At 33.7% G+C, this 20,948-nt stretch overlaps 2 protein-coding genes across 3 annotated transcripts; both read left to right on the top strand.

Annotated features, from left to right (window-relative positions):
• Positions 1-2,041: 2,041 nt before the first annotated feature.
• Positions 2,042-2,968, top strand: LOC126706611 (brassinosteroid-responsive RING protein 1-like). The gene has a single exon (XM_050406149.1). It carries the CDS (start codon positions 2,168-2,170, stop codon positions 2,684-2,686), a length of 519 nt encoding a protein of 172 aa, XP_050262106.1. The 5' UTR covers positions 2,042-2,167; the 3' UTR covers positions 2,687-2,968.
• Positions 2,969-7,765: 4,797 nt separating this feature from the next.
• Positions 7,766-19,664, top strand: LOC126706662 (telomerase reverse transcriptase-like). Of its 2 annotated transcripts, XM_050406195.1 has the most exons (13): positions 7,766-8,115; positions 8,953-9,030; positions 9,248-9,313; positions 9,391-9,562; positions 10,410-10,858; positions 11,792-11,912; positions 12,177-12,282; positions 12,945-13,077; positions 13,412-14,632; positions 16,372-16,919; positions 17,592-17,864; positions 18,104-18,390; positions 19,216-19,664. In XM_050406195.1, exons 1-12 carry the CDS (start codon positions 7,819-7,821, stop codon positions 18,378-18,380), a joined length of 3,741 nt encoding a protein of 1,246 aa, XP_050262152.1. In that variant the 5' UTR covers positions 7,766-7,818; the 3' UTR covers positions 18,381-18,390; positions 19,216-19,664. The 2 variants fall into 2 exon arrangements, with proteins under 2 accessions (XP_050262152.1, XP_050262154.1); XM_050406197.1 differs by lacking the exon at positions 13,412-14,632.
• The last annotated feature ends 1,284 nt before the right edge of the window (positions 19,665-20,948 follow it).

The following is a 20,948-nucleotide window of genomic DNA, read 5'->3' as shown; positions in this document are numbered from 1 at the left end:
TTAAGCAACTATTTTAGGCAAGCTTATATATTTAAAAATTTGGAATTCCATCCTATAAACTCATTTAAAATAAATTTCAACACCTTATAAGTTGCTCCCATATACAACATATTCAAGAGAGACTCAAGACATGAGATATATCACAATATCCACCAAAATAAAGCCAATCTAAACTCTTCACTAGCTCCAAATAAACTCAATAGAAACAAAATTTAGATTTACCAATCATTTAATGTTAGAAATCCTAAATCCTAAATTTTCACCATAAGTAAATCTCAAATGGCCTCCATTTGTAGAAACCATAAACCACTTATCACATAAGTCTACCAAATCAAAACCCATATACTTAATCACAAGAGTATCGCTTCAAAAGTTTAGATTAGAAGAACCTTTAGCACAATATGAATACCCACCAATATAATAAGAGTTTTTACCTTAAATAAAAGAGATAAGAAGCTTTAGAGGTTCCATGGAGTTTTCCAATAAAACTAGCCTTGATGGTGAAGGTGATGGTGGAGTGGTGCGTTGGTGGGAGAGTGAGAGAAAGGAGGAGTGTGTGTGTGTGTGAAAAAGAAAAGAAGGAGCCTTATGGCCGGCCAAAAGAGAGAGCGAGAGACATTTTAAGATGAGAAGTGATATCAACAATATTTTCACAACAATTTCACAGCAAATTATAAGTGGTAAGTTGTTATTAGTTCTAATTTGAATCTAGTACTAAAATTGTTTTTTTTTTTTTTTTTTTCCTTTCAACTTAGTATTTGTTGTGAAAATGTTGTAGATATAACATTTCTCATTGTAAGATTATGGGGGAGTGGGGTCACATGGTGCTTCTAAAAAATCTTACTCATATATATATATATATATATATTTTCAAGTAGGCTGGGGTTTTACAATAGGGTAAGAATTTTTTGCAAACTAAGTTGTAGCAACTCCTACAAAATATACACATGCATGTCAATACTTGAGATAGACACCTGTCTAAAGCTTTTGCTTAAAGAAAACTGTTGTTAACCCACTTAACCTTAACCTCAATGTTAACACCTCTCTTCTTTCACGCTCTCTCTCTCTACCGACAGTGGCAATCCAAATAAACCCATAGAAAAATCCCTCTCTCTCTCTCTCAATATTTCAAAAACAAAAATCACTCTAATTTTATCTTACTTTACACCATCTTCTTTTTTAGGAAAATCTTTTTTTAATTCACTTTTAAAACATTCATCACTCTCCTAGAATTTTGGTGAAAAATTTTATCCTACAAATAAATAAATAAATAAGCCTTTAAGTACACGCTCGTAAGTAGAGGCTAATGTTAATATATTTAAGTTCTACTTTTATTAAATTGAGAATAGTATAAGTTTTTTAATAACAACCCTTGAAAAAATTCTTCACTGACTCCCTTCCCATATCTTTTCTCTTGGAGAATTACCCAGGAATTAATAGGTGTATAATCTTATATCGGATTTATTTGAGATCCGTTTATTTTACTGAAACTGAAACGTTTTGTTGAAAGTACCATAGATAAAGGTAAAAGTTAATTGAAATAGTATAATGAGACCCATAAATAATACAAAAAAGTATAGTAGAATTCATGAATAGTAGCAAAAATAAATTGAATAGTAAAATAAGTTGGCAAAATTAATCACGCCAAACTAACCCATTATATGTCTAAAAAATGAGAATCCTACCGACTAGAGAACAACAAACGTATATGTTGGAGAGTTGCTTTAGCTTTAACCTAACTATAATTTATCATTGTTCCAAAAAAAAAAAAAAAAAAAACTATAATTTATCATAAAGATTCATATATTAAAAAAAATTATCATAAAGATAACAAAAAAGTTTCAATGATAGATCCACCGCCCTTGTGGATTACACCTAATGCATACACGCGGAAGTGACTCAATGACTAGGCGGCGACACTTTCGCTTTATTCTTTGTTCCTTGCAGATAGAAAACGAAAAAGAGAAGAAAAGTAAAGTAGTAAAAGCAAGCAAATGACTCCACTCCACACCAGTACCTATCTAATCTATCAACTTTATACGTCTTTATAAAGAAGCTTCAAGCCATTTGTGAACTTCCCCCTCTTCTTTCTTCTCTCTTCTCTCTTCTTCTCCTTGAAATTAATCCTGTTTTGGCATTTTTTTTGCTGGCTTATTCTCTGTTTCAAATGGGTTCCTTTTTGGAAGAGTCCTCGGGTTTGCTAGTAACTCATCTACTATACAAGGCAGCTCTTATAATTGCAGTGGTGAGATGGGTCTTCTTGTACTGTTGGGCTTTCAGAGTCAGAAACAGGTCCTCTGATGAAGCTGAGGCAGAGGCAGAGGCAGAGGCTTCCTCTCAGATGATAAAAGACAATCTCATACTGACCACCTTTGGTGATATCACAGAGAGATTGGCAGAGGAGAGTAAAAGTTGTGACACTTGTGCTGTATGCTTGAACAAGTTAAGAGTGCAAGATGAGGTAAGAGAGCTCAGGAACTGTTGCCATGTGTTCCACAGGGAATGCATTGATAGATGGGTAGATCATGATCATCAGAATCAGACCACTTGTCCACTTTGCAGAGCCCCTTTACTGACTTCTTCACAATTGCAGAACAGCTTGAATAGTTGTGGATCCTGCAGAGCCCAGCAGCCCAGCTGGGCAGTTGAAAGAATTCTATACCTCTTTGGGGACGATCTGCTCTAAAGTTTTAGCTTGATTTGTATAAGAGCTCAGCCCAAAACAAAAAGGCCCTTGATGAGTTGATATAGAGAATAGCACTAAATTGATGGATACCAAAGATCATGTGAATGAGTTTTTATTTTACTGTGTTGATAGAAAAGGGAAAAAAAGTGAAAAACAAGATAGGGAAATTCATTGTAGTCCAACCATCCTTGGGATTTCTGTATATACATGTTCTTTTTACAGTCAATACCTATTTTGTACATTCTGATAGAGAAAAAATAAAACCTCTTTGTATTCTCTCTCTCTCTCTCTCTTTTTCTTTTCTTTTTTTTTTTTTTTTTTTTTTAATTTTTTTTTTTTTTTTTTAAGTTGAAACATGAACAAAGATATGTCTTTTAAGAAACATTAAAAAAAAAAAAAAAAGATTTACTATTGCATCAACGCATTTATGAGGTCCCCGTTGTATTTAACTCAATTTTAAAGGATTCGGCTTCTATCCAGTGGCCAGTGCCATTGGACACGTTGGATTGCAGACACATGTCTAGTCTTGGACACGTGTCCATATCCTGACGAGTCCAGTGGTCACTAGCCACTGGACAGAAGCTGAACCCAATTTTTAATTACATTACTAGCCATTTAAGAAAATTTCAGATTGACCACCACATATCCTTAGCATGATGATCATTTTTACAGGTATAAAGTTTGTGTGACATGGAGGATAAGGGCAGGGGTTTAAGTCTTCAAGAAAGAGCTTTGCACATATATATATATATACACTTAATTAGATTAGAGTGTAATTTTTATCTTTTATAAAATAAAAAACATACATATACACTTAGATCATACTAGAGTATAGTTTTTATCTTGAATAAAATAAAATAAAATTTTCAACTGAGAATTGTTACATTTACAATATTTTTACAATAAATTATAAGTGGTAAATTGTTATTAGTTATAATTTGAACTTGTGGCAGGCAAAGTTTAGCCATGTGAACTTTTTACTTCACACAATTAATTTATAGAGATGAGATGTCAATCAACCTTTGTTGCCCTTGTTTAAGTGTGTTAAGCTTGAAATAAAAGGATAAGTGCTAAGAATGAGAATGAGACAAGGAAATTGATTAACAATAGTCTCGGAGGGCTTGTATTATGTTCCTCGGGCTTGGTCCATGTACAAATTTTACACTTGTTCTTAGATTACAATAATGATCCTTTCGTTTTCTCTTTCTTTTTGTTTTTTCTTCACAGAGGCCTCTTTGCCTTATATAGTCACCCAAATTGTATCTTGGCCTTCCATTTGGAGGGCTAGGGTTCAGTCTTCTTGATACTTATCACATTAGGGCCTTACTAGAAGGTTTCTACATTAGGCTATAAGCTGTAATGACACTGTTCAAGTGTCATTTTCATATTAATGCGGCTAGCTAAGTGGGTTTAAAGTATTGAATGTGGAGGTGATGGATGCTTTATTTGCATTCCTCCTTTTCTTACTTAATGACAAATCTTCCTTCTCTTCCTCGATTTGTGCCCGATAGTTTTCAAAATTGGGCCTCAGCCCTCCCTAGGACATGTCGGTATCCTCGAGGTCCTCGAGTATTATAGTTTCCTCGTGCTTGTGGTGAGTTATTATATTCACCTAGAGGGTTTACTGTCAGTACTTTCCGAAGTTTTCTCTTTTGACATTGGCCTCCTGTCACTTGTCCCTGTTCTTGGATTCTTGTCCTCCCACAAAACCCATTGCTAAAATTACTTTTTGTTTATTGGTAACAACTAATAACAACCTGCTACTCAAAATTTGTTGTGAAAGTGGGTTCGAAGGTGATGGATGCTTTATTTGCATTCCTTCTTTTCTTACTTAATGATAAATCTTCCTTCTCTTCCTTGGTTTGTGCTCGATAGTTTTAAAAATTGGGCCTCGACCCTCACGAGGACATGTCGGTATCCTCGAGTTCCTTGAGTATTATAGTCTCCTCGTGCTTGTGGTGAGTTATTATATTCACCTGGAGGGTTCACTGTCAGTACTTTTTGAAGTCTGCTCTTCTGACGTTGGCCTCCTATCACTTGTCCCGTTTCTTGGATTCTCGTCTTCCCACAGAACCCATTGTTGAAATTACTTTTTTGTCTATCGGTAACAACTAATAACAACTTGCTACTTAAAATTTGTTATGAAAGTTGTTTTCGGAGGTGATGGATGAATTATTTGCATTCCTCATCTTCTTACTTAGTGTGCGTTTGTTTGCACTTTTAGGAGCTCAAAACGCGCATATTAGAAAAAACGGTAGAAAAATTGCGTTTGGCTCAGCCCAAAACGCAACTTTTTGATAAAAGCTGCGTTTTGGATTCAGGCAAAAACAACGACCAAAACACGCATTTTTTATGGACCTCCTGAGGTCCATAAATCAAAACGTGAATGGAGCGTTTTGATATATCCGTTGGCCTCACAGGAGATTACCAAATTACCCTCTATTAAACAACAAATCTAAAATCAAAACAACAACAGCAACAAATCAAGAACAGAAAAAAAAAATTAGAACAACAACACTTTCGGAAACAGTAGATCAAGAACAGAAAAAAAGAAAATAGAACAACAACTTTTTCGAAAACAGCAGATCAAGAACAGGAAAAAAAAAAAAATTAGACCAACAACTCTTTCGGATCAACAGTAGATCAACAACAAGAACAAGAAAATTAGAACAACAACAGATCAAGACCCTCTGGCGGATCAAGAAGACTGACGAAAAAAAGGGGGGGGGGGAGAGATTTACCAACCATCCAATCTTCCCGATCATCCAAGAACAAGAAAAAAAAAATAGAAAAAGAAGAAGGATGAGTTCTGGAGTTGGATGAGTTGGGTGAGTTTGGTTCCTTCGTTTGTTTGAAGTGCTAAGAGGAAAAAAAAAAAAAAAAAAGAAGAAGCAGAGCTGTGTTCTGGATCGAAGTGCTAAGAGGAAAAAAAGAAAAAAGAAAAGAAAAGAAAGAGAGCTGGGAATGTTTTAGACTGAAGATGGTAGAGGAAAGAAAGAAAAAGGAAAAGAAAAGACTGTGGTTACATGGGTGGATGAGAAAAAAAGAGGGGAAAAAAAAAAGAAAAAAAAGGGAAGTAGAGCCACGTGTGTGGAGAGAAAAAAAAGAGAGAAAAAAGAAAATATATCACAATATTTTCACAATAAAATTTAAGGTAGGTTATTATTAGCTAATATTTGTGAGAAAAAAATAATTTTTTTAGAAAGAGAAAAAAAAATAATTTTAATAGTATGTTAAAATTAAAATTAGTATCAGTTTTTATCACAATATTTTTACAATACTTTCACAATAAATCTTAAGTGGTAGGTTATTATTAATTAATATTGGTAAGAAAAAAAAATTTTTTTTAGAAAGAGAAAAATTGATTTAAGTATGATGAAGTAATTGATTTAAGTATGAAACAAACTCACATAAAAAAAAAAGTATGAAATAAATTCTCTTATATATACATTGTCCTTTTTGGTAATTTATCCCTCAAACTGCCACTTTTATAAGTGCTAGCCAAACACTCAGTTTTTTCATTATGCACTTTTTAACAGTTTTTACCAAACACTCAGTTTTTTGAAACTCCAGTTTTTCATTATGCACTTTTAACAAAACTTCACTTTTTCATTATGCACTTTTACAAAAAGCTGAACCAAACTCACCCTTAATGACAAATCTTCTTTCTCTTCCTCGATTTATGCCCGATAGTCTTCAAAATTGGGCCTCGTCCCTCCTGAAGACATGTTGGTATCCTTGAGGTCCTCAGGTATTATAGTCTCCTCATGCTTGTGGTGAGTTATTATATTCACTTGGAGGGTTCACTGTCAGTACTTTCCGAAGTCTACTCTTTTGACGTTGGCCTTTTGTCACTTGCCCCTTGCCCCTGTTCTTGGATTCTCATCCTCTCACAGAACCCATTGCTGAAATTACTTTTTTGTTTATCGGTAACAACTAATAACAACCTTACTTAAAATTTATTGTGAAAGTATTGTAAAATTGTTTTGGACATAACCTTTTATATATATGTGTATCTATAATTATTTGATAATTTTATTAGATGTTTGTGTATCTTATAATACACAATTTGATACGATATACAATACAAAAAAAAAAAAAAATTGATGGACGATTTGACAACTATTCTCTCAATCCTTACAATTTTCCCAACAACTAAATATGTTTAACTAAAAAAAAAAATTAAAAATACCCCCTGTCCACTCTATTTTTTATTTATTTTTCCTTCGTAAAAGAAAACTACTCATTCTTTTTCCAATCCGTACCATTATCATGACAATTATGTCTTCTTAACTATAAAAAGAAAATTTTAAAACTCCACAACCGCACATCTTCACGGTCTCTCCCACCTTCCTCACCTTTTTTTTTTTTTTTATAGCTAAAACGGCCCCTGTTTATACATTGTGCATAAACAGTAGCCGAAATTTTTGACTTTTCAGTCCATATGTGGATCCGTATACTGTTTATGAGACTCACAAACTTCACTTTTTTATAACTTTTTTTATTAAAAATGAGTCTCACGGTATTATTTACATATTTAAAAATTATTTTGTTATAGTGAGCTTGTTTGGATCCACGGCTGTGTTTTTGGATCTGCGTTTTTGTTCTTTTTTTTTTTTCTTTTTTTTTTTTTGTTTTCACGCGTTTTTGGAGTATTGCGGTTACTGTTCATTGAACAGTAACTGCAAATCTTGACTTTCTGCAGTGAACAATGTATATGTGCACTGTTCACGGACCCAAACATTTCATTTTTTATCAATTTTTTCATTAAAAATGGGTCCCACAGCACTATTCACACATTTAAAAATTATTTTATTACATTGTTTTCAGTTTCAACAAAATAAGTTCTATCTAAAACACACACAGTATTTTCAGTTTCAGTAAAATAAGTTCCATCTAAACAAACTCCTAGTGGGATAGTTTTATAAGTTTTTTTTTTTTTTGGAGAAGCGGTAGTTTTATAAGTTATAACATTTTCTTACCAAAAAAAAAAAAGTTTTAACATTTGCAGGCGCCAAATCAAATTAAAATAAAATAAAAAGGAAAAATAAAATTACATTACACTCTCCTTCTCTTTTAAAAAAGAAAGGAAAAAAAACTTCTCTTTTGTCACTTCTCACTTTCCCGAGAAAATGCCGAAGAAAAGGCGGGTACCGGAGGTACTATGGCGACTATTCCGCCACCGCGCGCGGACGCTCGCTTCCACAATCGTGTCGCTCGTTTCTCCTCCTCCGCCGTCCTCGTGCTCGTGCTCGCGCACAGGTTCACAATGCCTCAGTTGTAGTGGCTCCGAAGCGATGTCGTTTTTGGTGAGAAAAGAGGATCCTCAAGAGTACGTGAAGCTCTTGAATAAGTGCTTCGTTGTGGCCTCTGAAAACGCTCCTCCTCTCTCTCCTTTCCAATCTCACTCTCGCTGGCCCCAATCTCAGGTACATATATATATATATATATATATGAGTATGAGCGCGCGTGTACGTGTGTGTGTTTAAAGTTAAAAGACGAGAGCTTTTGGTCCCTAAAGTTTAAAAACTGAGCGTATTTGGTCCCTGAGTAGTTGAAATATCAAAAGCTCTAATTTTTTAAACTTCAGGTGACCAAATAGCACTCGCCAGAAACTTCAGGTGACCAAAAACACTCATTTTATTTGAAACTTTAAGAACCAATAGCACTAAACTTTACTTGATAAAAAAAATGCTCATTTTTTTATTTTATTTTTTAACTTTTGTTCCTTGAAGTTTAAAAAATTATAAATCTTTTGAAATTGGATACGATACAGTTACATGAGCAATTTTTTTGAAAAATTATAAGTAATATGAGATGGCTGGTATAACATAGCAGATACGGTATGAAACTCTAAACGAAGTATCCATGCTTCCTAGCTCGCGAGAAACTTTGGGGACCAAAAAAACGCTTATTTTTTAAACTTTAAAGACTAATAGCGCATGTTAAACTTCAGGATCAAAAACGCTAAGCAAGTAAACTATATATAGTTTAAACTTTAGGGACAACGCTTGCTATGTAAACAAACTATATAGTTATGGATTATGGTAATACTTAGTGTAACTTCATGGTAGTGAGTGAGCTTAAAATATTTTAAGTTTCTCTTTATATATTATATGGATTGCTGGTGGTGGTGCTGAATGTTTTGTAGGTAGTGTTTCCATTTCTGGGTCAGTTGTGTCGTACTCTCATTGATTAAATAAAGTCTTGAGAAGGGAATCACATTGCACATCTAATATGTAAACTACTGCTCATTATGTTTTCAGATTGTGCAAAGGACCATTGAAATCATGATGCATGAGCAATTCAACTCTATCAATGTAATTTGCAAGGCTTATGATAAGGTAAGCATTTGTTTGTTTATTTATTGTGCAAACTTCATATACAATGTTCAATTTGGCTATCAACATTGTCAATATCGTCCATTTCATTCTGGAAATGGGGTTGGCAGTGTTTTGTTTTTTCTGGGTATCCTCATTTATTTATTTTTCTAGGAGTAGTTTGTTAACATTTCATATTTGCCTTATTTCTTGTTTGAAAATATTCGTCAATATATAACAGATTAATCGTGCAAGTCCCATTGTAGAACTTCTATCTTCTTCAGCTTGGTGTCTTCTTTCACAAAGGGTATGGTTTGCTAACTTCTTCTCTGTTGTTTCTTGAACTACATCACCAAAATTAAGGTTAAAATTGCCTTTATGCAGGTTGGGGATGATGTCATGGTTTATCTTTTAAAGTATACATCAATATTTTTGCCAGTTTCTTCTAAGAAGCACCAACAAGTAACAGGTCCTCCTATAAGTGATTTATGCCCCAAGCAGTCAAAAAAGCGAACATTGGAGTCTCAGCATCAACATACTTCACTTGATAAATGTGGTAATGAGTCTAATGACTAATGAAGACTTTGTAAACACTTGTAGTTGTTCTGTCAACATTGTCAGTTGAATCAAAATCCCCTTTTATGGTACCTAGGAAAAAAATGTTACATAAATATTTATTTTATTTTTTGTATGTATGTCTATATATAAATGTGTACAAATGCAGGCACAGGCACACATATCAGCATTAGCTTATATATATATGTGTGTGTGTGTGTATGTATGTGTGTATGTATGTACGCACACATGCAGACACAGGCACGCAAATCAGCATTAGGGCCATAAATTTGCAAAATTCATTGTTAATATTTTAGCCTTATGCGTAAAATTAAGTTCAATGAAATTTTCTATTCAGAACGAATGATTGGTGAATAAAAATTATTTTAGATTTAAATAATATATTAATGCAACCATTTTGACATTAAAACTTTAATGCTATTAGATCACTATACACAGCCACATCAATTTTACAATTTGAATAAATTATAAATAGAATCTGATGGTACATATTGCCTTTCTTTTTAATATTTAACAACCTCTGTTTTTTGGGATAAAACGTAATTGCCGTAGTCTCTTTCTGACCTTAGGCCAGTTCTTTCTTGGTCTTTTCTTACCTGACTTGTTCTGACTTTAGGCCAGTTCTTTCTTGGTCTTTTCTTACCTGACTTGTTCCCATCTATTTGTGGATGTTCTTTTTTAATAGATCCTTCCATTTTCTTATTGTCCTTAATTCCTTTTGCTTTGTGGCTATTGTGTTTGCATTAGATTGTTCAGTCATATATAACATATCATTTCTTAAAGATTAAGAGGAGTCCAGATGATGATTTAGTCCAAACTTTTCTCAGGATCCAAAAAGAAGAGGGCTTTAGTTGACAATGTTAACCCAGTGCTAGAGATACAGAAATGCAGTAATTCTTCTAGTGTTGATGATCCATCAACTTCATTAGATCATGTTGGCTCCAATGTTAGGAGTTCTTCAAGTCCAAGATCATTTAGTCGGCTTCATGGAAACAAGCGTTCTCAAGCGAGTTCATCAGAAGTAGCTATACCAATTTCTGGAACTGTTACCAATAATACTGAAGGGGATTTAAATGAGAAACTTCAAGAAAGCTCAAATCACACAGCTGCAAAGTTTGGAAAGCGTTCAAGGCCATTTAGTTGGCAGCGTCGCAGAAATAGAAGGCGTTTAAATTTTGAAGAAACCAGCTCTTTTGCAACAATTCATATGGATAAAGATGGCGTATCTGGGAGGCTCCAGCATGATGCAAATTCTAGCTTAAATAGTTCTGAAAAGGTGATTGATTTCCTATGAAGGATCCTTCAGTCAAGTTCAACGTTGGTTTGATATATTGGAGGGTTTCAATTTTTCCCAAAATAATGGGATGAAGGGTGAGTTTGTGGGTTCAAGACTCACTAAATGCGTGTGTAACTCACCAATAGAATAAAAAAAAGATTTTTAGTACATGAAACCTAATTACTATTTGTTGCCTAACCTAGAAGGCTTTAAGATATATGCTGTGTGCCACCCTTAGTATGGATACAGTTTTATATAATTTATCCCCACATAAATTGATAAGTAATTCGTACCTTTATTTCAACACATTATGGAATTCTTTTAAACATCAAACTTTTGTTATTATTGTAATTAAAGATTATAGGAGCGTGAGTGACATAACATCTGGATTAATAGTGATGTGGTTTGCCTTCTTATTATCAGAATAAAGGGGTTATATGCAGAAATAGTAATCTCCAAGTGAACAGAAGACATACAGCCAAACAATCTCAGCAGGTAGTTGTGGCTTTGTACTCATGGTGCCTGCTTGAGCATGAGAACAAGATGCAGTATGTCACAGCTTACTCTTCTGGTAGATGAGAATCTTAAAGAAAGTAAAAGAAGTTGGAAGTAAAACACCAATTAGGAGATATCAGTACCCTACTTAATATTAACACATACATGGCTAGAACAGTGTTTGTTGGCATGGAGATTCTAAGATAGATAAGATTGTCAATTACAAAAGAACCCTGAATCTCAAAAGGGTTAGAAAGATTAATGTTTGGTTGATATATACCCATATCAAGAAGATTGAATGACTTAATGCCACCTCCTAGTGAACATTTGGATTCTTCCAATGCAATGAAAATGTAAAGACTTTTCTCCCGCTATTACAGTTTATTATTATTATTTTAACTTTTAACCTTTTCCTTTTGGATATGATCTATTCTGCAGATGCCTTGTTTTTCAGTATCACAAGCTCCCAAGCCCCTGGTAGTTGCCAAAGGGGCTCGTATTAACAGGAAATTCATGTTTTATAACAGGGAATGTTCTTCATCAGTTTTTCCAGCAAAGCGTATCCTTCAGTTTAATTTTAAATGTACATGTACTTAATTTGTCTCTTTGTTATAAAATTGCTTGTATTTCCATTTTTTTCACCCGACTTCATAGACTGAATGATCAGTGACAAACGGATAATATGTTATCTTTTTATGTTGTGCAATTATGCTTTCTTATTTTTGGAAAAGAAACATAGTTTGAGCTTAAATTTGTGATGTTAAGAGCTTCTGTCATGCCTTTTCTTTGGTGTAAAAGAACACAGTACCTTAATAACCTTCAGATATACTAAATTCTCTGAAGCCCAATTTTTCTGGTGCAAATTTTCTTATTGGCGATATCTTTGGCTTAAATGCAACTCAGGAAATGCTGTGCAAATCAGCATGCCTGTAAGTGCAAATTCATATACTGTGATTGCAGAACCTTTTTAATTGTATGATACCCTTACAGGGCTTTTCTGATTTGTCATGGCAAAATTATTGTTTTATTTTTATTTTTATGTGGCATGCATGTTGATTTCAGTTTGATTTCTAGAATCCAAACTTTTTCTTACTGTGGAATATTGATCCCATAGTTCTTATAATCTTTTACATAAGGAATCATGAAAAGCTCCTTTGCTGGATATAACAGGAAATTTATGCATGATGTTGTTCCAAACTTCAAGTTATGAAATAATGAAAATGAGTTCCTCAATCAGTATCAGGATTGCAATTAAAAGCTCTTGAATGGATTAAGGTTAAAAGGGACACTAATGGCACAGTGAAGTCTCTTTGTGCTAAAATCTTACGACCAATGTCAACTAATTCGCTCTTTAGACTAGGGCCTGGAATCTATGATGATTACCATTACAATGAGTTTCTTTGGATGGAAGCCGTACTGTGTCTTAGAGCACAGATACATGAAAACTTTTTCTGAAGTATAAATGTGGGACATGTTTATGAGAATATTAGGGAAATAAATAATTGCAGTTATAGCCAATATATCAGGTTTTTAATTTAATTTAATTTAATTTGGATGGCACTGCTTTAACTGCTTGTTTTTGGTTTTGAAGGTACCGCTCACTCGTTAAGTTGCTTAAGAAGCTCATACGCAAGGCACAGCGTTGCCAACGTCTGAGATTATTGGATAAGCATTGCGCTGTTCCAACATTGGATGCTACTGTAAAATCTGGCACTAACTTTGAGGTAAACTGTGTGAAGGCATATTTAGCATTCACAATTTCACATTCTGAGGTTACACCTTGCTCAGTTTCATATGCGTTTTGAATGCATTGGTGCATAGTATGCACACCTTGATAGTTGTGCAAATTGAAATTATGTATGTGATTTTTTTTGAGTGGTGGGTGGTTTTTATTTTTATTTTTTTGTGGGGGGGTGGGGGGGGGGGGGAATTTGTTATATGGGAGAGCTCATTATAGAATTGCACTGTGTAATGTACATCCCTTAAGCTATCTCACTAATTTAAGCACTTCTTGCTTCCTCTAAGAAAAATATAATTCTTGCGAAATTGTTATTTTAGGGGAATGAATCAGAGAAAAATGTTCCTGAGAACTCTCATGGATCTAATACTTCGTATTATGTGGATATTGAACCTCAGTTTGAAGCAAATAAGTCTTATTGCTTGAGAAGTCAGGTAGAGTCATTTATATGGGCAGTTATTAGGAGTGTAGTTCCCAGAGAATTGCTAGGTTCCTGTCATAACTGGAGAATGTTTAGGAGGAATATTGCCAAGTTTATTAAACTTCGAAGATTTGAGAAGTTCTCATTAAAGCAATGCATGCATAAATTAAAAGCATCAAGTTTCCTGTTTCTATCAACTGAACAATTTTCCTGTTGCTTGAGTAATCAAGTGCTAAAATGTACAACGGGGGAGAGTATAGACATGCATAAGGGATCCAGAATATTGGACAACGCCACACATGTTTTGAGACATAAACTTCTGGAGAGCTGGATCTTTTGGCTCTTTTCATCTCTAGTGGTGCCACTGGTGCAAGCAAACTTCTATGTCACTGAAATTGAGCATGGGAATCAAGATCTATATTATTATAGGAAATCAGTTTGGGAGAAGTTGATAAATAAGTCTGTCACTTGCTTGAAAGATCAGGGCTATAATGACTTGGATGCTGCGACTGTTAGACATATTATAAAAAAAAGATTATTTGGTTTCTCGAAGCTAAGATTTCGTCCAAAAGAAGATGGAATGAGGATGCTGTCAAATCTAAAAGCATCATCAAGAATGCCATTACGAAAGTCCTCTTTGGAAGATAAATCTTGTGGAATGCATGGAAAAGGAAAATTTTGTTCCAAGAAAGTTGAATTTAATTATTTCAAGTCTGTAAATCTTGTTCTTCGTGATACACATGCTGTTTTAAAAGGTATACAGTTGGAAGAACCTGAGAAGCTGGGAGCATCAGTTTTTGATTACAATGATGTCTACAGAAAGTTATGTCCGTTTCTAATTGGTCTGAAAAATAGGTTGGTAACCGTGCCTGGTGCATTTGTTGTTGTTTCTGATGTGCTGAAAGCATTTGATTCTATTGATCAGGATAAGCTTCTTAGTGTATTGAAAGATGTCATACAGAAAGATGAATATCTTCTTAAACAGTCCCATCAAGTAGTCTGCACGGATAAATCTTTGTGGGTTCATAAGAACCTTGTATTGATGGATCAAAATATGAGCACTGCGAAAGTCACATCTTCTATTCCCTTTTGTTCACTGCATACTGTCTTCGTTAACCAGGTAGCTATTTCAAGTCACTCTTCAAGGAAAGTTGTTGATATTTATTCTTATAGATCTTTCCTATTTCCATTGAATATTTTAATGATTACTGCTTTTCTTTTTAATGAGATTAGTAACTTAGTATCAGCTTTCACTACCTGTCTAACTACTACCTTCATGCATAATGCTTGTGTATGTCATATGTTACCTGCAAGATACAAATAGTCTATAGAATCCTGTAAGCACCATAAGCAATTTTTTGAGTTGGATCTTATTTTTTATATCCTTCTTGTGTGACTGGTTTTGCAAATCAGCGGAAATGTTTACCTTTTTTTCTTGATCAATCTGGCTTTTAGTTTGGGGTACTAGAAGTTTTGATGTTCAAATAAAGCTCTACTAAAAGAAAATAGATTTGGTACTTACAGAGATATCTTTATGTGGTTCCCAGCTGAGTGTGCTACCCATTGGGTAATTTTGGTAAGATTGGTGGGTGCTCATTTGGTTTTAGTACCAAATGACAAGGGTATTCTAGTCATTTTTGTTATGGCCTGGGAACTGGTTAGTTGGTAGGGACTCTGTTTAGTTGTCTACTCAGATAAGTGTATTTAAGTAGCCAATGAGCTCTAGCTCAAATGACATCTCTTTCTTTGTGACTGTAAGGTGTGGAGGGTGTGGTCGTGGGTTCAAGATCCATGGGGTACATATGTTACTTAGCAATAATTGAAAAGAGAAAAAGAAAAAAAGAGACTAAAGTATACTTTTGGCCCTTAAAGTTTGGGTTGTTTTCATTTTTGCCTTAAATGTTTAATTCAGTTTTCATATTGGCCCTGCCATCCATTTCTTTAGTAATATGATTGTTAAGTGTCGTTTATTTTTAACTGTTGCATCAAATACTAGCTCTTAAATGTTGTCGAATTCAGGAATTTTATTTTTTAGGCAGAAAAACATATTATGGATGGTCTCATTACCAATGGAAATGGACAACAGGGTCAATATGAAAGCAAAATTAAAAATGAAGGGCCAAAATGAAAATTTTGAAACATAAAGGGCCAAAATGAAAACAATCCCTAAATTTAAGGGCTAAAAGTGTACTTTAGTCTTTAAAAAATGTATTTGGGTCATTGAGATTTAATCTTAGATTTTCCTTGGTCCCCTACTGTGCTCATTTACCAAGCATATGCAGCCTATGTCAAGATATCCATTGATGTACATTGCATGGGATGGAGAATAAAGTAATTTTAGCCCCATGTGGAGTATCTGTGTGGTGCAATAAGATATTTGGATGATCAATGCGTCAATGCTGTGATGAATAGGTTTGACCCTTTCCTCTTCCTTGTTACTCCCATCATCAAGCTTTCATCCTAACTGATGTAGGATCACTAATTTGTATTCTTGATGATTTCTTGAATGGTTGACAGCTGTTTGGTATTAAAACAATGAAAAGTGCATGAAATAAAGAAAGATAAAATATTAGGCAATTTTGCTGGTTTTTTTTTTATTCCTTAGTACACTGCCTGTGTGCTTTGGTTTCCTTTATTGTTTTCTTTTTTCAATGAATTTATATTTCTTATAAAAAATATTAAAAAAAAAAGAATAAAATATTAGGCAATCACACCTAGGTTTTCCCAAGCAATCACACTTAGGTAGGAGACTTTTGAAGTAAAAAAATGAAATGCCTCTTTTCTGAATTTTTCATACTTGTAAATAAATAATCTCTTTTGAGGAAGCTAAGTTTTGTTTAATATTTTTTATTCTTACAGGAGTGGAGCAGGCATGTGAAAAAAGAAGAGTTATTTTTCAATTTAAAGGAACATGTTAAGTACAACGTACTGCAATTAGATAAGAAGTTTTTCATTCTAGGTGTAGGTATTCCTCAAGGAAGTATTGTGTCATCTCTGCTTTGCTCATTTTACTATGGACATCTGGAAAGAAATTTGATCATTCCGTATCTTGAGAAGGCTGGTGAAGCTGCTGCTAAAGATATATCTAGAAGACATATTTCTAATGATGTTTCTGCAGAGGAAAGTAGCGGGGATGGATATATACTTCTTAGATTTGTTGATGACTTCCTTCTCATTTCAACCTCAAAGAAGCTGGCTGCTAGCTTCTTTTCCAGGTTGCGAAGAGGATTTCATGCGTACAACTGCTACATGAATGATGACAAATTTTCTATCAATTTTGATATTGGAGACTTATCAGGGATTCCATCAAGCAGGGTTTATGTGGGTGAAGATGGTATTTCATTTATTCGATGGAGTGGATTGCTTATCAATTGTTTCACTTTAGAAGTTCAGGCAGACTACTCAAAGTTAATTTTCGTATATAATTTTACTTCTTGTCATTCTACTTGCTAGATGTATCTTATAATGTTCTGTTTTGGATTTTGGCCTCAGATGTCAAGATTAGGACCCAATCATTTGAACCTTTGAAATCATTCCATATCATTGTCATGCTACTCATTAAGCGTATATTTGATACTCTCGAAATTGTTACATAGCATTCTTAATTGGTTTTATATCTCTTTCTTCCAAACAATTATGCTTGAGAGTTTCCTTTTGCTTGATTTCTTTTTTATTTATCATTATTGGACCTAATTCTTATCAAATTTCCAGCCACAAATTATCAATATCACATCCTTAACAACTTCTTCAATATGTTGTGTGAGTTAAATGTTTAAATTGCAAGCAGTAGTCAAGTAGTGTCCAGTCCTCTTTGGAGTACTTTTGTGATTTTTGTTTAATAGGATTCATTTAAGATAAGTTTGTGGTTGGGATCTTAGAATGAAGCTAGGTCTAATAGTTTGCCTCACAGTTTTGGGCTCATTTAAAAAAAAAAAAAAATTATATTTCATTGTCTTGTTATTGAAGCTCTACATGTTGCAGTTAGATTTGCTTTTTGGTTTATCTAATGTAAACTTTGAATCTCAGTTATATGAAAGTTCAATTTCTTCCCCAACTAACTTGTTCCCTATACTAAACAGGTATCTGAATAACCATTTAAGTTCGACTCTTACTGTCAGCTGGCAAGGTAAACCAGGTCACCATTTGAAGACAAAGCTATGTGGCTTTATGAGACCTAAATGCCATCCTATATTCTTCTGTTCAAATATTAATTCTGCAGATGTTGTCAGATTAAATATATATCAGGCTTTTCTGGTATGTGCAATGAAATTTCATTGCTATGTTTGTGACTTAACGTACATATGCAAACTTCGCAAGGGATTCTATCTAAAAATGATTCAAAAATCTGTGAGGTATGGATGTAATCCTTGTTTATCTTACAGTGTATGTGGTTGTTAAACTTGGTTTATTGAGATACAGTTTTCCTGTGCTGATTTTAGTTGATATTTTAGCATTTGTGAAGCCCCATGTGCAATGGTCACGTAAAGTAATTGAATGGCTGTCAACTATAGAATTTAATTTTCAACATTTAATGATACTTCTTTTCTACTATTTTTTTTCAGTTCATTGGCTTTGTTGATTGTCTTGTTAGGTATATGTACAAGCTCATAAAGAAACGGATACGTTCTGCATACTGCTATTCTGATATCCAGCCTATACTTCAGTTGGAGGAAGAAGAAGTTGGATGGCTTGGATTATATGCGTATATCCAGGTACTGAAGAGAAAAGAATCACGGCATAAACAGTTGCTATCTTCATTAAGGTGTGAGTTGGCACATAAAATACATACAAGTGAGCCACTGCCTTCTCAACTAAAGTATGCAGTTGATGCCTCACATTCGTCCTTAATTTGGAAAATTAAGTATTAAATTCTTGAAGGTATGTGACTAGTATAATGATGGAACTTTTTTCTTTTCATTTTCCACGTTAGCTGTCAACAACTTTGGGGACTGTATTCAAGCTTATTTGGTTATTCTTTTTCCTAATGCTTAGTAAAAAGTAGAAAGTCATGCTAGAGACTTAACAAAAAAAAAAAAAAAAGAATGTTATGTTTATTTGCATGGAATAAAGCTAGGATGCATAGACAGTCCAATGTAGTAGTCATAACCGCATTTGTTGCAACAGACAGAGAAATATAAGGGAGATATTTTTATTTTTATTTTGGAAAATTCTGCTTATAAATCTGTTCAACGATAATTTGCATTCTACACCCAACAATTTGTTATTGAATATTTTTTAAGTTATATACTTATTTATGATATATTGTCGACTAAGTACCATATGTTAAATTGTCAATAACGCACTGATCTAAAATTTATAAATTCTTCTAATCCCTTAATCCCATCTTCAATCTGAATAGAATCAATAGATGCATGTATATGTTGGTAAAGTCTGAAACATGTTTTCATTTTTGTAGACTTAAGACTCATTGTTTTCTGTTATACCTTCTTTTCACATAAAGATGGACTCCACATGACAATCCTCCACTTAGAAGTTAGAACTCATTTTTGTGAGAGGGGGAGGCATACAAATGGAACTTCAATTTTTTCTTACCCAAAAAAGAAACAAGAAAAAAGAGATCCAATGTATATTTTCCTATTATAGGAAATGTAGGAATGTCTTCGCATCTTTTTTTTTTTTTTTTTTTTCAAAAGTAAACTCTTTGCATCTTCATTGAGTACCTATTATTATTTTGGATTGCAGGTCTCTCCTAACTAGAACATGGCAAGTGAATGTAAAGACGCATCTGGCGAGAAGCAGATTTTTGTACGGATAGATTGGCAAAACAGGGAGCTTCTCAAAGGGATAGAGAGATCTTTTATGATACATGCCCTACATATTTGCTAACCTTTCTTTTTTTGGACTTGATGGGATTCGACACAGCCTGTGTATGTCGCTAATGAAGATGCTGTTTTGTAATTTACCTGTGTTTTGTGGTCTGTAATATACTAGTCTGTGTATGGTAGTAGTATGGTTGTAAGGCTGTCATCCCTTTCTGCTGTTTGTGATGGTTTGCTCTGTATATAAGTGATGGTTTTATTTATATTTCCCTTTTGTTCAACAAAAAAAGAAAAAAGAAAAAAGAAAAAAGGACCAATTTAGGGGGTGGAAGAAGAATAAATGGAACATGGCATCTCCACATGTTATCTATATACATCATTTATTTTTACCTTGCTTTAGGAAAAATTATAAATTATTAGACATGGTTGTGAAGTGGGACTCTTTTTTTCTTTTTGGTAAACGTCTTTTGGGGATTCATTCCTGGGTAGAATGTTATTGGACTACTAATTTATCAATCTTTTATACACATTCTAATGGACAGAAACTACGTTGGGATTACACAAATCGCAAGATTTGATTTCTCTTAATTATATATATATTCTAAAGCAAATATTTCAAGGGCTTTGATCGGTAATAAGAGGAAAAAGAGAAAAAAGTATTTGCATTGTTTAGCGGTGTGGAAGATGAGGGAATTAAAAAAAAAAAAGTGCAAATTTGATAATGATGTAGTGTAAAAGGTCTTATTAATTTACACTCTTCAATCAAATATTAATACATCAGATTTTTCACATTAAAACTCACAATAACAACCCATTAAAAACAAGTATAATTCAATATTTACTATTAAAAAAACAGATAAAAAAGAAAAAAAACTATTGCCCTACTGACAGTGAGACTGAAATGATTTTATTAATTTTTAATTATTATTTATTTTATAACAAAGCCCAAACGAGAAGTTGGTGAAAAAAAAGGACCCTCTGTTCATGAACCACCTTTGGAAGTACAACATTACTGATCAAAATCCGATTAGATAAATTGGACAATCTTGAAATTCTTTGTTTCAATATTTAGGTGCCTATTCCAGTATACAAGGTGAATAAAGAAAGAACAAGACACATTGGATAGAGGTGAAAAAAAAAATGTATATATAAAATGAAACAAACAACCAGAAACACAAAAAAACAAAATCATCCATTGATTGATCCTCATATCCTTATCTTTATAGCATCAGCAGCCTTTGCATTGGTCAACACTCAAAAAGCTTCTTAGCCACATCAAGATGATCAAACACTTGCAGGGCAGGCTCCACAATTACACAATCGTCATCATCAAGAGGAGTTTCATTGAGATCAAACGCTGGGGCAGACTTCACAATTACACAATCCTCATCAAGAGTAGTACTGTCCACATTGAGATCAAGAGGGACATTGAGATCAGGGATACCAAGTAGTGGAGCCATGCAAGAACTCATCAAATCTTCTTCTTGTTTTCTTAATTCTTTCAACTTCTCATTATTTTGAGTCTTCACATTGGCTATCTCCTTCTTAAACGACTCTATACGTTTAGTGAACTGGTTGATAATGTCAAACAAGAAGTCATCTCTTTTCCTTTTCAAATTCTTTGGCTTCTTGTGGGGCAAGCAATAAGAAACTGGG

This window comes from Quercus robur, chromosome 11 (genome assembly GCF_932294415.1).
Source record: "Quercus robur chromosome 11, dhQueRobu3.1, whole genome shotgun sequence".
In the NCBI taxonomy this organism is placed as follows: Eukaryota; Viridiplantae; Streptophyta; class Magnoliopsida; order Fagales; family Fagaceae; genus Quercus; species Quercus robur.
The sequence above is the reverse complement of the archived record's forward strand: the minus strand, read 5'-3'. Positions and strand labels throughout refer to the sequence as shown.